The sequence below is a fragment of the Thunnus maccoyii genome, chromosome 21 (genome assembly GCF_910596095.1).
Source record: "Thunnus maccoyii chromosome 21, fThuMac1.1, whole genome shotgun sequence".
Lineage (NCBI taxonomy): Eukaryota > Metazoa > Chordata > Actinopteri > Scombriformes > Scombridae > Thunnus > Thunnus maccoyii.
This window is the reverse complement of record NC_056553.1, coordinates 1602791-1625871: the sequence shown is the minus strand read 5'-3', so window position 1 is coordinate 1625871 and position 23081 is coordinate 1602791. Positions and strand designations below refer to the sequence as shown.

General features: G+C 38.8%; 1 protein-coding gene and 1 long non-coding RNA gene across 8 annotated transcripts in view; one reads left to right on the top strand and one right to left on the bottom strand.

Moving 5' to 3' along the window:
* sugct (succinyl-CoA:glutarate-CoA transferase) overlaps nt 1-23081 on the top strand; it is a 121484-nt gene that overhangs the window by 21491 nt on the left and 76912 nt on the right. For 3 of the 7 annotated variants that reach the window (XM_042399766.1, XM_042399765.1, XM_042399772.1), the window contains exons 9-12: nt 3398-3493; nt 13832-13903; nt 15302-15399; nt 17513-17615. In XM_042399766.1, coding sequence (XP_042255700.1) covers nt 3398-3493; nt 13832-13903; nt 15302-15399; nt 17513-17615 — 369 coding nt within the window. Of the gene's footprint in view, nt 1-3397; nt 3494-13831; nt 13904-15301; nt 15400-17512; nt 17616-17851; nt 18614-21768; nt 21850-22072; nt 22256-23081 lie in introns of those variants that run through there. The other 4 variants (XM_042399768.1, XM_042399770.1, XM_042399767.1 and 1 more) reach the window with 3 other exon arrangements.
* On the bottom strand, nt 13614-19919 carry LOC121888319. The gene is made up of 3 exons (XR_006093193.1): nt 19847-19919; nt 18648-18732; nt 13614-13865 (listed from the first exon to the last, which is right to left on the bottom strand). It is a non-coding gene; the product is annotated as an uncharacterized LOC121888319 (long non-coding RNA).

Below are 23081 nucleotides of genomic sequence, written 5' to 3'. Positions count from 1 at the left end.
CAGCCTTGCAGCCAATTTTTCCCAGTGGTCACTCGCGGTATTGGAGCGCAAAATCCCCCTACGGCCCAAAAAGGATTTTCCTCCATAGACCACCATTATAAAAGAGACGCCTGTAAAACTGTTGACAGGACACCTCGACTGCAAACAACATCAATTATGACTCTTTCTGTTATGAACTTTTGATTCATGGAGGTTTTATGTTTGTAAAACTTTCCTCGAGCCGAGAAAAGCGATTTCATCTGTGACGTCATCACAATGTAAAGTCTATGGGCCGAGCTAGAAACTTTTTTTGGCGTATGCACCAGGCGAGCAGTTCCTATAGGACTGAATGGGCGCCATTTTTAGTCCAGTATCCAGCTCTTATAATACATCCATGGGTTACACTCTTAGTTCTGATTAACTCTTAAAAAAAAATCACTATAAACAGACTGGAAGAAACTAGCTAGCCTAGCAACAGCAAGGCTACAAGCATCCCATGATGCAACACTCTCTCAGCATGTTTTCAGACTTGTGTTTAGTCGGTTCGGTGGGAATCTGGTTGGTTTTCCTCCTTTGTTCAGCTTGTTTGTGCAGATCTTCTTGTCTTTTCTTTTGTTGTCTTGTTTATTTCCTGCAGGGATTTCTGGGTATTGACGGTGTAGCAGTCACGTCAGAGTCTAAACTTATTGTGAACATGGTTGTGATTGTGGCCTTTGTTGGGGTCACGAGTCTTAAAGAGTTTAACAGTCTTTCTAACATTTGGACCTGCCAACATGTAAAAGTCTCTGTGTCTGTTTGTTCTTGTTGTCGAGCTTTGACTCACCACAGCTCGTTATGTGGACGCTTCTTCTCACCACATGAAAGACTTTTTTTTTTTACAGATTTATCTCCGGATTGTCTTGTAATTTATCTCTTTTAATCTCACGACAGACTGGAAACTGACTGTCAGAGCTGATCTCTGATGCCGACTGACGCTCGGTTCAATACGACTGCAGCGCCTCTTTGTGATGGTGATTCAAAGTCGGAGTTCTTTCACATGTGGTGTCACTGTTCTGTCCTCCTCTGGTCCGCCCAGTGTCTCCCAGCATCAGCTGCATATATATCCTGTTCAGCCTGTAGTTAGAGCGAGAGACGAGGTCCTGTTGTGGTTTAGAGAGTTTAAACAGAGAATAATATCAGTTTCTAACCAGAGCGGAGATTGACGGCACCACCCGTCTGACCGTCAGTCCGTCTCGGCCGTCTATTCTCTGTCATGTCAACATCCTTTTAAAGCGTTACGACCACCTCTGATCCTCTGCTGCTCCTCTTGTCCCTTCTAATCATACGTTTCCGTTTCTTCATTTTGCTTTCCTGCTCTTTCTCCAACATGTGCTGAGAAAACATTAAGACATGACTCGAATATGACATTAAAGTCAGAAAACAGCATGAAGGCGTCAAAATTCTGTCACCACATCATCGTTTTTAACTGGAAAAAAAAAAGATGAAGGTTTTTGATGAAGGTAAGAGTAGATCTGACATCAGCATCACATGAATGTCTTCCTGGTCACGTTTCCTGCACATGAGCTGGAGTCTATAAACACAGACTCACGCTGACTTCACACCAGGTTTGTTTCTCTAAAGCTCTGAGATGGAGATGAAATGTAAGACGAGTAAAACAATGTTTGTTTTGGTTGATAACAAGCTGCACTGACTGATTTTCATGCATTTACACTGAGATCAGTAAAATGCCAATCAAAGGTGCATTTATAAACATAATATTGATTAATTTTATCATTCTTTTAATTTACAAAGGAGTCAGTGTTTTATTGCTCTTTTTATTTATTCCTTATCTGTGACACAGCTTGTGACGTCGGTTCAGATATGAGCTACAGACTAATTATTGATTATATTTCTGAAATATCACTGCTGATGACGGTTTACAGTCCATGTGATGAATTAATGATATGATGATATAAACAGCTGTTCTGCTGTTGGAGAACCTCGCCGCTTCTTCTTCTTCTTTGCTGTTTGTTCATGGACAGGTGTACAGGTGGCTCGTTAAGGGCGTCTTCATCCATTTATGTATAATTGTGGGAGTCACAGTTCCACAATGACTGAGATTTATAAAACAACCAATCGTACACACGGCTTCATAAATCTGACTGAGAGAATGCGTCTGTATATTTCTGTCTTTGTGTGAACAACAGTTGTCATTAATCTACAGTTTTATGCATTCGGAGCCTGATGTGACTGATTGTGTTCAGTCTGATTTAAGTAAATAACTTTAAAAAAAGTCAAAACTTTCAAACTTTGAGTCAAACATATGAATTTTATTTTATTTTTAAAACAAATTTTGAGGCATACAAAACACAACAACTGCTCCACAAATGGAAAAAAAAGGAAACACAGCGCTGGTGTAATAAGAAAAAACAATATAAAAGTTAATTCTCGTTAGATGGATTTACGTCAGTCATTTGTCTGCAGCTGTTTCTACTTGGGTCCAAATTATATTTGACTCCCAGTTTCCTTCATGTCAGCAGGAAAAGATGAGTCCTTCCATCGATACACACATATATTCACACCTTCAGAGTTCATTGACTGACGGGGACGTTGCCAAGCAGACATAAAGTGGATTTACTGACTCCTGCTGGCATCCGATGCTCTACCGATGTTTGTGCAAACGCATGAGTTTTATAAAACATCTGGACTGTCAGATCTGAAGGCAGTTTCTCGCCCGTCATCTGTGACAGATTGTTTGATATTGGAATGCAGATTATTAGTTAAGGCAAAAGATTTAAACATGAATTTACAGAGAAAGTAGATTGTGAAAGCATTTTTTTCTACTCATTTTCAAATGCACAGATGTCAAACTTCTACCAAGCAACAACTGAACATCCTCATGTTCTCTGATGATTTAAGAGTGATTTTTTTATCCCAGTTACCCCAGAGCACATTCCATATAGAGCAGGTCTAGGCTGCACTCTTTACTATATTATTTACAGAGACCCAACATTCCTCCGTGAGCAAGCACTTGGCGACAGCAGCAAGGAAAAATTCCCTTTTGACAGGACGAAACCTCGAGCAGAACCAGCTCTGGGTGGGCGGCCATCTGCCTCGACCGGTCGGGTCGAGAGAGCTGAGAGGAAAGATGGAGATCGCCTCGGAAACAAGACTCAAGGCCAATCTGTTCGCCAACAGTCATGGAAATCCATTTACAGGTTTTCAGCTGCTTGTAAATTCAGCGAGGCGACGTGGCTGAAGGTGAGCGGTTTTGTGGCAGCGGCACCAGGAGCGACAAGAGCAGCGTTGTGGTTTTCTGTGTGACGACTGAACAGCGACCTCCAGCAGCAGCAGCAGCAGCAGCAGCAGCAGCAGCAGCAGCGGGGAGGAAGGAGACGACTGACAGCTCAGATTTAACACCAGCTTCTCTCTCTCTCAGGTTTCCTGTCTCAGCCATATTGCTGCAAACTATCTGAATGCAGGGAAGGAGGCGAGACGCTGGGGGACGGCCCACGAGAGCATCGTACCTTACCAGGTAACCACTGACTCACCAATCCAGTGCTGGAAAGTAATTACGTACTTTTACTCAATATGGTACTTAAGTACAGTTTAGAGGTATTTGTACTTTACTTGAGTATTTCCATGTGATGCTACTTTCTACATTTCAGAGGGAAATATTGTACTTTCTACTCCACTACATTTATTTGACAGCTTTAGTTACTTTTCAGATGAAGATGTGACACAATGGATAATATAACAAGCTTTTAAAATACAACACATTGTTAAAGATGAAACCAGTGGTTTCCAACCTTTTTGGCTTTTGACGTCTTACAAAAAGCAGTGTGTAGTCGGGGTCACATTTCACATGTCTATGAGTTGTTAACAGCTCCACCAAATAGTGATTTTTCCCTCTAAACTTCTCACATGCTTTCATTTCAATAAATGTTCAAATGATCCAATATTTCAGCAAAAATCAAAGATTAGAGAAAAAGTCCAAAAACTGAAAACAGATTTGTGTATCAGAACTTTGTTTTTTCTTCTTTCCTCTCCCATTAATCATCTCACCACCCCTCAGATTTATCTGCTGACCCTTTGGAGGGGCCCCGACCCCTAGGTTGGGAACCACTGGACTAAACTAGCTAACTGTATATAAAGTAGTGTAAACTAGCTCCACCTCCAGCAGCTACAACAGTAACATGCTGCTCTAACACTGATGCTTCACTATTAATAATCTAATGATGTCATATATAATAATATATCAGTCAGAGGGACCAAACCACTACTTTTACTGCAATACTTTAACTACATCAAGCTAATAATACTTATGTACTTTTACTGCAATACTTTAACTACATCAAGCTCATAATACTTATGTACTTTTACTGCAATACTTTAACTACATCAAGCTCATAATACTTATGTACTTTTATTCACTTTCATGCAGGACTTTTACTTGTAATGCAGTATTTTTACTTTGCTGTCTTTGTACTTTTACTTAATTAAAGGATGTGAATACTTCCTGTCACTTTCACTTCAAACACATACAGAGGAGAAGAAGGAAACAGAGGAGAAGAGAAGACTTGAAGAGGTCAAACTAAACTAATAACAGCAGATAAAGTTTTATACTGTACTCATGTTTAGTTCCTCCAGCAGCACGTGTGAAATTTCAAACAAACTACAAAAAAAACCCAAAACATTAATAAACCAAAAGTCTTCAGACTGTGATTACATGCTGTGGAGCACATTCTTCACATAAAATGTTTGTCTCATCCGATTATAAAAAAGAATTAAACATTGATAGATGGTTTAAACTACTTTTCCCTGTTATTCACTATGCTTACAGTCTTCAAACATGATGCTGGTCTCTCCAGACAGTTGTCAAGCAACACTGACACATCTTCAGCTTTTAAGTTATGTTGAACTTGTTAGCAAACAGTTGCTCCACATCCAGCAGTTACGGAGCAACATCATCATTCATGTGGAGTCGTGTTTCTGTCCGCCTGGTGAATGAATGAAGTTGCAGCTGGACAGATAAACGATGAGCTGAAACTCACTATAAAGCTCCGTAAAGCCAAGGGGGAGCTTGGATGGATAGCGAGGGCAGTTTAGGAGTCGTGGAAAGTTTTGGAAAGTTGACGTCAGGGTTCAGTGGACTAAGAGAATAGGAGGAGCTGACGATTATATAACAATTAGAGGCAATTAGTGTCAGTGAGTTTGAGTGTTTTAATGTCGGTGTGTCACACTGTCTCCTGTATGGAAGTGATTTCCTGTTCACTCCATCATTATCTCCTCATATATCTCCTCCATCAGTCTTTCTTTTAAACCCTACAGACGACCCCGCTCTCATCAAACCTTTATTTAACTCGTGTCAAAGTGTTGTTTTCTGTACTTCCAGGTATTTATTTTAGTTGAAAGGAAAGAAAACGAGCACTGAAATGCATCAGATAAATAAAATATCAGTGTTTTTCTGTTCTCCATGCTGGCGCCCCTGTGTGTGTGTGTGTGTGTGTGTGTGTGTGTGTGTGTGTGTGTGTGAGTTTTTGTGCCGTGTTGTGCAGAAAGTAGATAATTCACGTTTTAACGACACCACAGAGAAGATGAGGGAGAAGAGAAATGTGTTTATTTTTTTTTTTTTATCTCTTATGTTTTTAATAAAATTGAAAATGTGATCTGGAACAGAAAACTCCAAAAGGATTATATCAAGATGAAAATACATTTCAGACTCATGTTACTTCTATTTAAAATAGTCTAAAAATAAAAATCAGTATCAGAAAGCTTCTGCAACCTTGTTTTCTTCATATTTTTCCATTTTTTTTCTAATTACTTCAAAACCGATTGGAAAGATAAATGAAAAAAACATAAAACAATGTTATTTGTGAATTTATCTGCAAACTTTTTTCTACTTTTTTGCCTTTTAAACACATGATTCACTTGGATCTAAATATATATATTTGAGTTTAAAACAGCCTTTAGACGTAATTATAAAACCAAATTTTCATCTCTTTATAAAATGTGTCGTATTTCTCTTTAAAATCACATCAAGCTGCATCTCTGTTTGTTTCCTTTGGTGCACAGTTACTTCAAAATACATTTAATTTATCAGCATCTTATTAAATCTGTTATTTGTGTAATTGTATCTGTTATATTAAAACCTGATTGAGTCAGGATGAACATCACAGGAGGAGGGACTGATATATTCTGGGTAACTGAACTCATGGTTGTGGTCAGCGTTTCAAACCAGTAACAGACGTTCAGCCAAACGTCTCCCCAGGGGGGGCGCCGGAGAGTCGAAGGTGAGGCAAAGATACTGTGTGAGGTGAGGAAGAGTCATAATTCAGTAAAATCTTAATACACAGACCTGAAACACATGATTGATATCATTCAGTGTGACTTACACTTCCCGAGAATCACCAGTAAACCTCCATGAAAACCAGAGAACGAGGCTGCAGAACCTGCCTGAGAAACATCACATGATCAAGTTTTCGTCAGTCTCACAGTAACCCAGCGATAGTCGTCTGTACGTCCATGTTACGCTGCAATCAGGAGCTGCCAACATCACATCACTGACTTTTTATATTTCTGAAAAAGAAGTTGGAATATTTTCAAAATAAAGTTGGAATATTTTCAAAATAAAGTTGGAATATTTTGAGAAAGAAGTCCAATGTGAACACACAGATATGAAACACATTGATATCTTCTTTTAATGGAGACTGTTTGACTAAATGTAAACATATCAACAGTGTAAAAACATGTCTGAAAGAGAACAGCAGCTTCTACCTGCAGCTTTTATGGGGTTTTGCTCTCCTGATGCTTTTATTTGTTTCTGTCGTCATATTGGTTCATAAATAGACGGATATGTTGGTGTCAGCATGTTTCTATATCTGTCAGATTAGCAAAAAACACTTGTGTAGTTGAAGGAGAAAACTCAGAGATCCACTTTAAAATAAAAGGTTGAGGGACTGAATTAAAATCACTGACCAGCAGGTGATGTTCAAATCACAACAACACCTCGTCTACAGACATAAATCCAGTCTGAAAGAGGGTTTAGACATATTTCTGTTGGCAGTTCTCTATAATATTCAATGAATAGAATAAAAAGCAATAAAAACATAAGTGGTTCTTTACATTCAGAGTCATGTTTTATGTCTGAATGGATCCAACCTGAGTCGTCAGTCTGCTTCACATTACTGACGCTGAGCCCGAGGGAGCTGAGATGTTACTGTGTTATTATGGAGGTTCATGACTCACATGCACATTAAACCATCACACACACACACACACACACACACACACACTCTCACACTCAGATAAACTGTCAGCTCCTCCTGGATGCTTTGCTCCATCTGCTTGGCGTGAACGTGGCGGCGGCGGCTTGATTGTTGTGGTTGACATCTCTCACCAGCCAAAGCTTTATTTTGCGATGCTCAGATCTAATCCTCGTGTGAACCGCCTTACCCACAATGCTGCTCTTCCTCCCCCGCCTCCCCCCGGGCGCCGGAGATGAAAGCGAAGCAGACGGGTTCACCAGAGATCATGACAGTTGAAACAACAGAATTATTGGTGTTTTGCGGTTGCGGCTTTTGCGAGGAAGATATTAGAGCTGAAGAAGTCATCCTTCCTCCCCCCCCCCACTGACGCTTTTTCAAGTTCACATCTGATTTCTGAGACAGGTCAATTCAAATCTGAGAGGTTTCCTACCGAAACTGAGACATCCACCATGTCAAAGACGAGACATGTGAGAGAAACTCTGCAGTCAGGAAAAGGAAAAGTTGAACTTGGAGACAAAAGTAGCAGAAAAGTTAAACTCTAAGAAAAGAGAGTGCAGCTTTTATGGTTCAATATCAAATGTTCAAATAGAAATGTCTTAAAAAAAAAGTCTCATTTCTTTACATTATATTTTAAATAATGATGTTGAGATAATGTCCTAAAGACAACTGACTGACATGTACGGACCTGTCGCTTCAACTATTCTGGGCCTTATCATGAAAATGGAAAATATATATAATATTAAAAACTATATTTGTTGTGTAAAAAGAAGAAAAACTTGTGTCCAATTTTTCAGAATAGGAAAGGAATTATATAAAATGCAGCTTTCAGTATATGAATTCATATACAAAACAACTGTCGACTCTCATATATTGTTTGAGCATTTAAACTACAATATAAAACTCTCGCTGTAAAACCAACGCTAAACATACGGGGGTCCTGAACAGTCTACGACGTGCAGATTTTGTAAGGGACTGTTTGTTATTTATCAGAGGGAGGGGGGTGACTGGGGGGTGACTGGGGGAAAATGCATGACCCTCCTTCACCATAAATAACCACGTACACAGCCAACATTAGCAACATGTGCATATTAATGACAGTTTTCCCAAATAAACGGTAACATACACAACAGTGGCAGCAGCAGCCAGAATAATGTCCGCTGGCAAGGCGGCTGTTATTAGATTTTAGATTTTACCTTTTGATGATCCCATTACTTGAAAATGAAATCCTGGTTTTCTGCACCAAATTAGCTCCAACTTTTCATTAAAAGTTAATCTTTAAAAAAGCATGGATAATTGTCACTAGCCATGGTTATTGCTTGCTTATCTGTTTTTTTCCCTGCTAGTTTGTGATTGTGTCTGCTCCATTTCAGTACACGTAACGGCAAAGGTCAGGAAAACTGTTTAAATGGAGTTTAATCTGTCAGCCAGCGGCAGCAACCACGTTAGTTGTCAGCTGAGAAAACAAACAAACAACGTCGGCCTACAGGGAAAAAGACATGGTAGCTTTCCTAGCTCACAAATAATGGACAATAATTTTCACACTATGATTTTATGTAAGCCTGGATCAGTTCTCCTCTTTTAGCACATTTCCTGTGCAGGACAGACAAAATTAGTGAACAGTGTCGACTGTAATAAAGCAGATCATATCCCTCCAGGACTTTTTGTGTTTTTGTGATTATTGTAGCCAAAAATTATTCATTTTGATTGCGATACAATTTGCAATGTTTTATGTGCTCTTTTGTGGTAAAATTATAGGAATTTATGAAAATAATGTGATTTTTTAAAAAACTACTACCAATGAAAAGTCATATGTAATTACTTCCTGCGCACTGCAATGATGCAAATTACTACGAAACGAAATGCAACAGTTGGTCCAAATCACAAGCGGTCTGTTGATTTGACTATATCGTGAGGAGAAGTTGCGGTAATTTAGCAAAATTGCAAGCTTTCGCAAATATTGCTAATATTTCTTGAATTTGTGTCAATTATTGTGATTGCAAAATCGCAATTTCCTGGAGGGACTGATATGTTGATCCTTTAACCTGATAGTATTTCAGCACTGCTTTCGTTTACAACAGCCTAAAGTACAGCATTTCGCAAAGTAAGCTCAATTATTTTATATATTCTTTCATTTTTGTCCACTTGTTGGCAGTAGAACAAACTCAGCTTACTTGTGGTGTTCCTCAGGGAGCTATACTAGATCCTTTATATTTCTGCTTAAAGCAACATTAATTATATTTTATTTTTGTCCACTTATTGGCAGCATAACAAACTTAAGAGCAGACACACAAAACAACATTTCTGTGTTCACCTGGTGAATGTGGGTCCAATAATCTCTCTTTTTAGCTCTGTTTTTGCTTTCCACCAACTCCTGAGAAAAATATCTGACTCTTGCTGCTAAATGTTCCACTTTCTTCACCAGCTATTCCCTAACTGTCTGTCCCGCACAGGAAATGTGCTACGAAACCAAAACTTAAAGAGCTAAAAGAGGATAAAAAGCTCTGTAGAGCTGCAGAGATCATCAGGAGCTTCAGTTCTTTGACAGTTTTCTCGAAGGTAAATGCGGTTTGGATTTGATCTGCAGCCAGCAGGGGGCATAAGCCGCACCGACCTGCCCTCTCTGAGGACTGTTTGGGGTTTTCTGGGTGAACGTCCCGTCGAAGTCCCCTTGTGGACTGCGTTACCCACAACTCCCGGAGGCTGAGGATGAAAGAGAGGCAGCGGTCAGAGCTGAGCGCTGAGTGCAGTGTGACTAAAGGGTTAGTGGTCTGAAAACACACACACACACACACACACACAGCTGTAGGATGTGGTCGCTGGTGTGTGTGTTATGTTGTGATGTATGACAGCAGTTCTTGTCCTTCTTTCATGTGGTGAAGAGTTTTTATTACAAGCAATTGTGAGAGAGGAAGAGGAGGAGAAAGTATAGAGAGAGGAAGAAGACAATTAGGAAGGAAGAAAAGAGAGATGACCCGGGGGAAGGAGAGACTAAGAGGGGGAAGAGGAATTAAAAATATTCTTGTATTATGAGTTGCATTATGTAAATAAGAAAGTATAGTTTTCAGACAAGCAGGCAGGTCTATACAAGTGTGCTTTAAGACTTTGACCTTAACATGGACTCTCGCTAACAGGCCTAAACCAGCAGATCTAAGATGCCATTTTGGACAGTAAGGGGTTAAAATCTCACTCATGTACTCGGGCATCATGTAAAACTTTGTAAGTAATGAGCTGGATTTTAAAATGGATTCTAAAAGAAAATTGTAACCAATGCAAAGAGGATAAAACTGTGGTGATGTGAGAAGTGTGTTACATGCTTTTTCTATTTTCTGTCATTTATATACCGTTATAATGTCAGACGTCGGATGTTAAACATGGTCAAAGTTCCAAAACTTGAGGTGAACATATGTAGAGATGCTTCCTGCAAGACGAAAGTCAGGGCTTCAACCTTTTCTCAATGCTTCGTTTGCAACGTTTTTTTCTACCTTGCCGACGAGATGAAGTCAGCTCGTCACACGTCCATAATTCAGCTCCAACATGTACAGATGAATTTGAGAAGTTGACATTTGGAGTAAAGAGGGAGGAAAAAGAAGTGAAATCCTGCTACTATAGTTTGTTTACGTAGCTTCCGAAGCTTCCTGAAAGCTGACCTATCAGGGCTCATCAGGAGGCGGGGCCTTAAAGAGACAGGAGCTAAAACGGCCTGTTTCAGACAGAGGCTGAACTGAGGGGCTGCATAAAGGACCAGTAGAAGATAAATAAGGAGTTTTTAACTGGAAATCATGCAAAGATATTCCAGTAGAGCCCCAGAATATAAATATAGAGCTGGAAATGTGAAGAGTACGTCCTCTTTAAGGCAGTACTCTCAAAAATGCCACAACCATGGTGTGTACACCACTTTCTGCTAACACAGTCACACAGTGCAGTACATCACATTTTATAGATGTGAAAATTACTATTGTACGACTCTACAGCTAACAGTGATGATGCAAGTGAAATCTGAATTTACTGCTCACTCTTAAGTAAACCACGGAGTGTGTATCATGTAGGGAGTCGTGAATGAGTCGGATTTAATTCAATAAAAGGCGGTGGTAATCAGAGATGTTTGAAACCTTTTAGAGCAGTTTGTTCCAAAAATGTGTTTTGGCATACACTGTATAATAAGAATACATTATACTATCATCACAATACAGTTCCACCTAAATTTAATAAACTATGATGAATTATGACTTTGTTAATAATTATTAGGATATCCTCAGTTGGTCAAATTTCCTTTTTAAATTAAAGGCACAAACTGCCTCCAAGGAAAACAAGACTAACGTTGCATCTGAAATCAGCTACTACGCACTACATACTATCGTTCAACATACTTTTGTGTGAATAAACAGTAGTATGTATCTTTTTGGACGCATTGAGCTGTAATTATCACATCACTTCCTGAGAGCCTCCTTGCCGGTTGGAGACGTGTAACCATGGTAACCCACACCAACCATAAAGTCTGAACTAATTTAAAAAATATATGACGCCTACCAAAGTTAAAATTACTTAAAGTAAAGCGTTACTGACGTTATGCCAGAGCTGCCGTGGCTGCTGTCCGCCGTTGTCTGTTATTTTGCTGTTGTTGTTGTCACTACTGCATTGCATTGTGGGATATTTATGCTAGCGTAGTGTCTAGTTTTTGCATACTGTAATATTTCCCCAGAAATAGTACACACTTCACGTACTATTGGTTTCATACATATTAAAAAATCTGACATATTGTTAAGCTATGAATGAATCAATGCTAGCATGCTGATGTTTAGCGTGTATAATGTTTACTATGTTCATCATGTTGGTTTAGCGTGTTAGCATGCATTTACCAATTACCACTAGACACAAAGTGCAGCTGAGGCTGATGGGAATGTCTTTAGTTTAGCAGGTATTTGGACAAAACATCAGAGGGTCAAAAGTATTACAGATCTTCCTGAGGGGAATTCATCTAGAGATTCAGCATCTCGCCTATTTTTTCTATTTTTGGGTTCTCAGCAAAAATAGACAGTGAAAATGATCTGTTGACAGTCATATTGACATCATACCAGCAACATTACACCTTTCTCTGTAGTTTCCACGTCTATGTCTGTAGAATATGTCACAGTGCATGCTGGGACGGGGAGCCTCTCTGGCGAGGAACTCCAGCACGGAGAGTCGGTGACACATCGAGAGCTTCTTTTCTCAACTTCTGCTCGCGTTCTGTGATATTAGTTTAAACAGAGACTCCTGCTTGTTGTTTTACTTGCTTCCAGACAGAGATCTGGTGTTGTTACTTTCCATATTTGTTTATTTGATGTCAGTTTCCCTCCTGACATTTAGTTTGGAGGTTTGTTTATTGGAGCGTGTTTGGCTCGTTTGGGGAACTTGGGGATTTTCTTCACTTGCAGTGGTGACAGCGGAGGGTTTTTAACTGTAACAATATGTAATATCAATATCAGTAAGTGTATGTGTCTGAAACACAGAAGCATGCCCGTCATCTCACATATTATTTATTTATTTTTCACAATCGAGCGCACGCTTCTTAACCTTTTTCTGTCTGAACTAAATATAAATGTAATTATATGAAACATTCTATTATTGATAGCAGAGCTGCAGGTCTACGAGCTACTCAGGTGCAGGTAGACTGTGTGGTCCAGGTGTTAGACTCTGTGTTTCTGTTCTATCAGTCAGTTTTAAAGAGTTTAATCAGATATTTAAGCCTGGTAGCTTACTGGTTTAGTGCAGACTGCTGTGAAGGTTATAGAGAGGAAAGAGCAGCGTTCTCTATATATGAGCTGTAAGTATGTTTGGGAGATAAATGTTCCCTAAAGGGACAATAAAGTACATCTTATCTTATCTTATATTTCAATACAGAACAAAAAATGTAAGCTCATGGTGGCGCTGGAGGAAACGTCAAAGTCAGCATGACTGAACAAACTTTAACAGCAATGCAGCAAATAGTTGTTGATGTATTTCAGCGTGTTGGACTGATCAATATTACATCCATACAGCGGTGAAGAAGAGGAGGAAGACTCCAGCTGCCTTTTAAACAGCTTTTCCTCAGGAGGTGCTTCAGCTTATTAAACCTATTTTAAAACTCATCGGGGATAAAAAAAAAAAAATGCAGATGAACCTCCGTCTCATCACTCCCGACACTCAGCACCTCTTACTTAATTAAGAGTAAATTTCATATCTACCTGCTGGGAAGGATCAGCTTAATTAAAAAAAACGATTATGATCTCCAAAGTCAACAACATAAAGTCTCTGCTGCCTCTTAACTTCCTGATAGAACTTGTAAGGAATAAAGAAAACCATGAGGACGAGGGATGTGAATATAATGTTCATTATTTATTCATCAAATCAAAATTTCATGTCACCACATCGTCGATCATTTGTGAGTTTCTTTGTTTTTGTTTATTTATTGAATTGCATGTAAGGATTGTGGAAATCTACAGAGGGAATTGTTTTTCTCCTCTCTTGAAGTTGTTTCCTCTTCATCTGGTTCCAGATGTTTCTGTCGGACGATTTTAAAAATGTTGTGTTTAACTTCGTCTGTCCTGAATTCCGTCTGAAGTTCTCGTCTCTCTCGTCTCTTTCAGGGCTTCACGACCAAAGACGGACACATCGTGGTGGCTGCAGGCAACGACAAGCAGTTTGTCAAAGTCTGTCAAGTACGTCACTTTACCTACAGACACATATTCTTTAATTATTATACAGTTAATTATTGCAATCAACTTTTACCCCATAAATGACAGAACAAATGCAAGTCTGAGATTTCGCTTAGTTGTCAACTATTAAATTAGTCACCAACTGTTTTGTCCTTTTTTTTAAGAAGAACACATCCAAATCCTCTGATCTCAGCTTCTTATTAATGTTTTCTAAGACACAAGTCATTTGAGGACGTCGTCTTGGGTTTTGAGATGCCAGTTTTCATCATTTTCTTTTTTTTAAAAGATTTATTTATTGCCAACGCACATGTACATTTACAAGTACATTTCACACATTTTTTTTTACAACATATAAAATAGAATAACAGAGAAAGTAAAAGAATAAAATAAAATTAAAAACTCTTGGAGTTTAAACACCCAGTCAATCCACAACACTCGGTCCTTATTTGAGACAAACAAAAAGACATAGTGAGAGGTCAGAGAGGTGCATGGAATAGATATACATATTTTAAGAAGTGTTACATTTTTCATCATTTTCTGACATTTTATGGACCAAACGACTAATCGATTAATGGAGAAAATAACAGACAGATTAATCGATAATGAAAATAATCATTAGTTGGAGCCCTAATGTGCACAAACTCAGATACACACTCACCAGTCACTTCATTAGGAACACCTGTGCAATCTAATACAATCCAATAATCGATTAGTTGTTAAATATTTAATTAGTCACCAACTATTTTGTCCTTTTTTTAAGAAGAACACATTCAAATCCTCTGATCCCGGCTTCTTAAATGTAAATATCTTCTAAGTCATTTGAGGACGTCGTCTTGGGTTTTGAGAAACCTTGAACGCCATTTTTCATCATTTTCTGACATTTTATGGACTAATCGATTAATCTAGGAAAGCATGTTAGCTTCATCTCCTAGTGCACTTCATCAGGAACAACCAATACAACAGATCTGCCATAAATTCTACTATTATGAAGTAGAATAATATTGTTTCCACTCCATTAACATACATGACAATACATACAATATAACACACTCCAGTACACCAGCAGCACCCTCTACGACCTCAATAATAAACATAAAGCAGAATTATCACCTTTCTGACAATCAACAAAAACTGAAGATGTAGAAGCTTCATAAAAGTAGAATTTATAGCAGAACTGTTGTATTAGATTGCTTTAGATTGCACAGGTGTTCCTAATAAAGTGAGGGACTATTTAAGAAAAACTCCACTGAAAATCTATATTTTGTGCAACATCAAAGTATCTTCATAAGTTAATATTTGATACTCAGTGGATGGATTAGGTTTAGAGTTAGTTGTATGATGCTGACAAAGATAATTTCCTGTCATATGAAATATTAAACTCTGTTGTTTGTTTGTTTGTAGGTTCTGCAGCTGATGGAGCTCACAGAGGAACCAAAATACAAAACCAACAAACTGAGAGTCCAGAACCGCAAACAGCTGCTGCACACACTGTCACAGAGGTACACACACACACACACACACACACACACACACACACACACACTGACTAAAACTACAGTCTAGATTATATCAGAGTATCTGCAGGTCTGGAAAAGTCTTCAATAGTATTTAATTCACTTCCCTTAAAAGATAAAAAAGTCCCTAGCAGGTGTTAATAAGTGTTAAGATTCAACGTCTCTTTCCTGCTGTAGACGGAAACATTAGTTAGAAGATGTTTCTCATCTATAAACTACAAGTAAGATGGTTGATTGTCCTGCAGCATCAGACCTGCAGCTACAGCAGTCGGCTGCACTCTTTTTATAAGTGCTTTCTTTTCGCTCATAAAATCTGTTAATGTTATATAATAATATAGTAATTTCCAGGGCTATTTTTTTAAATGATGGGAAAATACCTTAGTGCTATACTGCATGACAGACCAGTATTCAATGACTCTTATTAAAAAGAAGTGAAGAGAGCAGCTCTATGGTTTAAAATAACACAGCTTTGGTTGCAGTTTGAGGCTCAGCGACCGTCCACATTTCTAACCTACTTTCTCCTCCAACTGATGGCGACTCAGCTGGAAGTTTGACAGGTTTGAATTAAAAAACGCTCCGTGTTGGTGATGTTACTGTTTGTAGCTGTCGCAGCTGCCTCACAACCTCACAGCAGCAGGGATTATTATTATTATTATTATTGTTATAATTATTGCTATGATTTATTGTTATACACAGCTAGGAAGTGCTGACAAATCATTTTAGGACATATTGTCCCTACCGGATGTCCGTCATTGAACGACAACAGTGAAAAAGAGATTAAATTGCATTTTATGGTATTAAAAAGTGTTTAAGGATGTAGCTGATGAGTTTCTATATTTTTCTAATTGTCTTGATTGAGTTTGGTCACTTTAGTTTGTTTAGAAACGGCTCCAAAGACTAATAACAGCATCACATTTTCATTCTCCAGAGAGTAGTTCTGTGTAAGGCAGACGCTACTGAGCATGTGCAGGAACACGGTGCTGTTTACAGCTTCGTTAGCTTGTTGTTGTGCTACATATCACAACCTCTGGACTTTGTACTGACGTTTTTTGAGAAATATATAATGTAGTATATGTGCATTACAGGTTTTTGTGTCTTATTTGTGCAGAATCAATAAACTGAAGACCGTTATGTTCCACGTCACCGAGAAAAATTTATGTGAACTTTATTGAAACAAACACGTTATAAGATGCACGATCAGAGTTCAGAGTTGCGTGTGAACATTTTCTCAGTGACAGCTGTGTGTTTCCTCGAGGCTACTGCAGGTGTACTGTACACACACACACACACACACACGCACACACACACACACACACATACCATATACACACAGCAGTTTCTAGTTTGCTCTTTGAGTGTGTGTGAATAGTTTCTCTGTCTGAATAAAATGGAGATGAGGAGGCACTTCTGACCTGAAGTCTGCCACTCTGCATGCCTTCAGAGCTCAGTCTGTGTGTGTGTGTGTGTGTGTGTGTGTGTGTGTGTGTGTGTGACTCTGACTCTCTGTTTCCTCTGATCAGAGGAACGTTTAGCCACGCTGAGCCGGCTAAATTCGTAAACGCATCCTTGTCTCTCCGTTTTGTTTCTCCGTCCAGACTAAAACAGCGTTTTAATTTCCAAACCTTACAGATTTGTGTAAATGTGAAAACAGCAGCTTGGCGTCGAGGTGTGCACGTGGAAAACTGAGCTTTGTGGGAACGCTGTCATATTGTTGACAGAACAGATGCAGGAAGAGAAAGAGGACAAAAGACAACGACAGTAAATATAAAAATACACAATAAAATAAATGCAGGTTATATTAAACAATCCAGAGATTTAACACTTTATTGAGTAACAAACATTTGTGTTTGCGTGTGTGTTTGTGAGTTAGTGTTAGACACAGGTAATAATAATAATAATAATGTAAATAATGCAACAGGTGGATTTTCAATAAAGAAGATTTTAAAAGGAGAAGAAAATAATTATGTGCAACAAATCTTCTGCTGAATAGAACAGGTGAAAATAATACTAATAATAATGTAAATAATGTGTTATTTTATTGTTTTTATGAGTATAATAATTCATTCATTTTTAATAATTTCTCCGTCCTGTCCGTCAGGTTTTTGCAGGAGAAGACAACTGATTGGTTGCAGAGATTTAAGGGCTCAGGTGTTCCTGTTGGACCAATCAACAGCATCCAGGAAGTCTTCTCCGACCCGCAGGTCAGTCAGACACACATGACCACGACGCAGCTTATTTTACTGACACAAAACCTCAGTGAATCAGGACAAATGCAGTCATGTGCCTGTTAAACGCTGGCAAATAAGATGTTTGTTAGTCGTGACGTTTGAGTTGAAGACATGATGATTGACAGCTGTCAGACTGTGCAGCGGTTTGATATTAAATGAGTGTAACTGAGAGATCATGAGACCGTCAACTTCTTATTCACGTCCTTCAGGAGCTGTTTGAACACTTCATCTGATGGATTTATCAACACGATACGATATGAAGAGATACAGTCTGACTGTGCTCTTGTTGTGAGCTTCTTGAGAGGATTGAGCCACAGGTTGGACAATAATCTTCTCACACATTTGAATTTGATTACATAGTTTAGTTTTAAGTTTCACAGATCGGCTGCTGAGCCGGTAACCGTACCGCAGCACAACTCAACACTCTGAATAACTGATCTTTCTACCAGCAACACATCGACACGCTCACAGTGTTCAGACCTCGTCGACTTGTCATGACATGTTCAGTCTGACAATGAAGACTTTTAACTTGGTACGCACCTGTTGTCTCCTGGTTAGAAGACACTGAGGACACCTGAAGTGAATCCTGACCGTCTGTAGGTGGAAATGTTTCTGTGTGTGTTTGTGTTCCAGTGTCATGGCTGCTCATCAAACTGTCCCTCCATATGGATTAAAAACACATTAGTCACTGCTCACACATTACACAACTCAGCGTGTTACATTAACACACTGATCCAGGCCTCATTACTGTGTGTGTGTGTGTGTGTGTGTTGAGAACAAAGCAACAGGACATATGGCCTGTGTATGTGTGTGTGTGTGTGTAAGTAAATGTAACACAAATGAAGTGAATCACATTGCAAGTCTTTCTCTCTCAAATTAAATTAAATAAGCTTCACTGGCATTAATGTTGGTGCCTGAACGTCCTGTGCACCGTCCGCTCTGTCCTGTTCACTAAAATACCAGCCGGTGTGATGTTTTGGTGCCACTAGCAAAGCACCGACCTACCTGAACTCTCTCATTCAGGTTTATGCATCTTCTGCTTCCCTACGATCTGCAGACCAACGATGACTTGAGCACATGTATTCTCCTCCTGGAACGAGATAGTAAAGTAATAAAGTTTGGTCAGCAGAATCCCTCTCCGTCTTCAGAAATCTCTTGAAGTTCGTCCTCCTCAGAGAATACTTACTCACTTAAAGGATCATTCTGCTGATTTTCTACATTTTTCTTCATGTTTGGATCCAAACCAACAATGAACTGATCTACTAACGAGTATCATGTGTGTATCAAAGCTGATATATCTGATTAAAAACACGTCAGTGAGTCACACCGCTGCACTGGGTCACATGTTCCTTCATCATGAAGAGTTTGGTCACGTTAGTTTATTTAGAAACGGCTCCAAAGACTAATAACAGCATCATGTTTTCAGTCTCCAGAGAGTAGTTCTGTGTAATGTAATGACTTTGTACGACATTGTCAGTTTCTCAAACAACTTCAGTACAAGATCAAGACGTTGTGATATGTAGCACAACAAGCTAACGAAGCTGTAAACAGAACCTCGTTCCCGTACATGCTCAGTGGCTTCTGCATTACACAGAACTACTCTCCTCAGTTCATTCAGTTCATTGTTGGTTTGGCTCCAAACATGAGATCTGTTCACAATAAGAAAAACATAGAAAATCAACAGAATGATCCTTTAACATGCTCATTCTCTAACATTCTTCACATCTGAAATATGAGAGTGGACGACGTGAACATTACATGGAACAACCTTAGCAACCACCTTAGCAACCAAGGCTGCAGAACAGACTGACGTTGATGGGCATGTGCGATGAGAAAAAACAAAGCGTTTAGAGCAATTTGAAGCCCTGACTTTTGACTTGCAGGCAGTATTTCTGCATACATTCAAGTTTCTGAACTTTGACCATGTTTAACATCTGACATCAGAACAGGAAATAAATAACCATAAAAAGCTGAATATGTCTCCTTTAACCAAAGTGCTTTTGTTGCCTAAACCTGAATACAGAGTCCTGCGTCTTGTACACCCATAATTCATCCCTGCAGCCTCAGTGAGGTACATAAATGTAGCCTTTGATTCATTCGAAAAAATATTGAACATAATCCATATATTACATCATTAGCTTTGTGATATATAGAGGTCGTTTCTAGGAGACGGGGTTGTGAAATATATTTAAGGACTAACTGACTCCTGAGACTTTTTCTTGTGTTTCCAGCTTCCTCTCTCTCTCTCCGTCTTCTCATGATTCCTCTCCTCCGCCCTCCGTCTCTCTCACTTTTTATCTGAAATGAAAACAAACACCTTGATTAGCGGGTTAGCTGTAAGCTGTTTTGCCCCTCAGCCAATCAGATCCTGCAGGTCCCATTTGTTTTCATCAGCGGTTGGTCCCCACCCCCCCGCCGTGTATTTTATTAGTTTATTTAACAGGGACCACACAGATAAACATTGTAACATACAGATAAGTGATGCAACAGATGTCATGTATACAGGGCGTGTAGCTGAAGCTGATGTGCAGCCTGGTTAGACTTTTAAAACTACATTCAAACAATCAAACAAATGAATCGATGGGTTTCTAAAGGTCCTTTAATTTGATATAAAATCTCCTGGAAACGTTCTGTGTAGTTTAGTTTTAGGACATTTAACAGAAGTTGTTCCCATTCATTATATTTGGGTTGTTAATTTGCAAAAATCCTTAAAAAATTAAACTCTTACCAATTCTTTAACAGATAGAAAATCCTCAGTGTTTAGTTTTTTGTGTCAAACTAAAATATTAACACATATTAGATTGTTTCTTAAAAACTATAATGAGCGCATTTCTCCTTCACTACAAAATCACACAACCCTTTCAAAGAAATTAAACATTTCTGTAAGAAATCTGGAAAATGAATAACTACATATGAATCCAGATATAAAGAGACTAAACCGACTTTTTCTTAATTTTTATACAGAATTGCACCAAAATGTTTAGCAAAAATGATCACAAACCTCCAAATTACATTTCCAGAAAATCAAGAAACTGGTATTAATTGAAGGGAAGAGCAGAGTGTGTAAATGTGAATATACATGTGTTTATTTGTATGTTTTACAGCGTTTTTCACGTTAAGGTGAAGTTATTTTACAGAGCCTTGTAGAGCCTGATGCATAACCGGCAACATTTAATGAGTTTGGAGGTTTTAACACTTGAACGCTGCAGGATAACAGAGATATTAGAGCTGTCATTGATGCTAATGTTAGCATGCTCGTCACAAACATGTGACTTCACTGTCTGCTGTCCCTGAATGTTATGTGGCTTTGAACAAGTTTTATTTTAATGTGTGTTTTGAGGACAACAGCTCCCATCACCACCTGGCACGACGCTGTCATATAAAAGCTATGACTCAGTGTGTGTGTGTGTGTGTGTGCGTGTGTGTGTGTGTCAGACCAGCCCATCTGCCTCTATAAGTCTGCTACACCAACTTGTTTTCAACCAAGTTCTTTCCTACTTTGGACACACACCTCAGTCTCCAAACACACACACACATGTGAGCGCTGACCGGACCAGGTGCTGTGATTTGATTGGACGCTTGTGTTGTCAGTCACGTCTTGTCATCGTGTTGTTGTCCGGCGTTGGATGACAGCTGACCTACTTCTGAATCAGGCTCCGTTCACACTTCCTCTATTTGTGTCCAGTTCCATCTACCGGGGGAGTTTTATAGTGTTAGTTAGTTATAAACCACTCAGAGCAATAAGTACGGTGGCCCTGAGGTGCAAAACACAACATTTCAAGAAACCCAACAGCGTTGTTTTCTGTTTTGTTGTTGTGTTTTCTGAAATGTAGGCTTAAAAACAAGGACTTAATGCGCCCTGGGTTTTGCCTCACAGGCAATATACAATCTGCCCAACCTTGGCTGTGTGATATTACTTCCTGTTTACTATATAGTGCATGATAGTTACTCTCTGCCATTTTATTTGAGTGTATAATTCAATAATTCATGTGTGTAAAATTCAACAGAAGCAACAGAAGCTTTCTCAACAGTATGTCGTGTAGCTCACTTCATATGTTTAGATCAGGACGGGAGTTTTCTGAAAAAACATCTAATATTGTTGTTTGTTCAATATTTATGTTTTTAGAGGCCTTTAACGAACATCATTTCCCATAAGTCCGAGAGGTTTGTGGGCTAAACCTTTCGGCTCGACAGAGGAGACGAGTCGGTGAGTGAGTGAGTGGAGGTGTGGCTGCCGCACTTGTAGTTCTTTTTATTGGGAACTGTAGTTTTTTTCTGTGCAAAAAATGTTTTAACTTTGTTAAAATCACAAAGGTTTAAATGTCTGACAGCAGCTGAGAATATGGAAAATAAACTCCAGGAAGACGCTTCAGTTTTTCAGAAAGACCGATGAAAAGAAACGTTAAATGAGACGTTGTGTTGCGTTACAGAAGCAAGACAGGAAGTGATGTCAAGATTTCGGCTCACCTCTGAAACCTACGTTCTTGTGATCGACACTGAGACGCTAAAGATTTCATTACTGAACTCTGACCAGGAAACACACTCTGACATTAGTAAAGTCACTAACTGAACTGAAAGTATTTCTTCAAATGGAAATAAAAACCTAATTTGGGTTTCAGTGTCTCAACAAGGATTTAAATGTGAGAGTGGAAAGATAATTTGTCATCCAAGATATTTGTAGGTAGAAACTTTTTCTGATATCATTCCCCCTAAAGTTTTAAGATTGATGTTGTCAAGCATTTGTAGTGAAAGTACGTGATTTCTGCAGGTCAAAATTCATGTTTTTGTGTGTTTAAAGGACAGGTGGATAGCAAGTCTGTCTTAAACCAGCAGTCAGGTGTCTGTAATCATTCCTCCTGTTCATACTGGATATTAAAAGATCCTTCAAATGTGCTTTCAATGGAAGTGATGGAGGCCAAAATCCACAGTGTGTCCACACAGTCATTTAAAAGTCTGTGTGAAGCTTCTATTCAGCTTCAGCAGTCTGAGTTAGTCATATCAAGTGGATATCTGACACATTTACAGTCTTTTTAGCATCAAATTCCCTCTTTGTGTTTCCTCGGACAGTGTTTCCCTGTTGAGCTGCAGGTGGAAGTATAGTAACAAAAAGAGGAACTTTGGCACTAAAAAGACTGTAACGTTGAAAGATATCTACTTGATTTGACTCATTTGGACGCTGAAGCTTCATATTAGCTTCAGATAAACTTTTAAATACATTTTGTCCCCCATCACTTCCATTGTAAGGTCATTATGAAGGGATCTTCTAATGGTCAGTATGAACAGGAGGAATGATTACAGCAAGAAAAACAGCTTTAATGTTCATTTGGGCTCCTGACTGTTGGTTTTAAGACACATTTGATAAACTGTGAACTCGTCCTTTAAGGTTAATTCTAATCAGTAAAATGATGATCCAATCACAGAGAACTTTGAAAAACATGT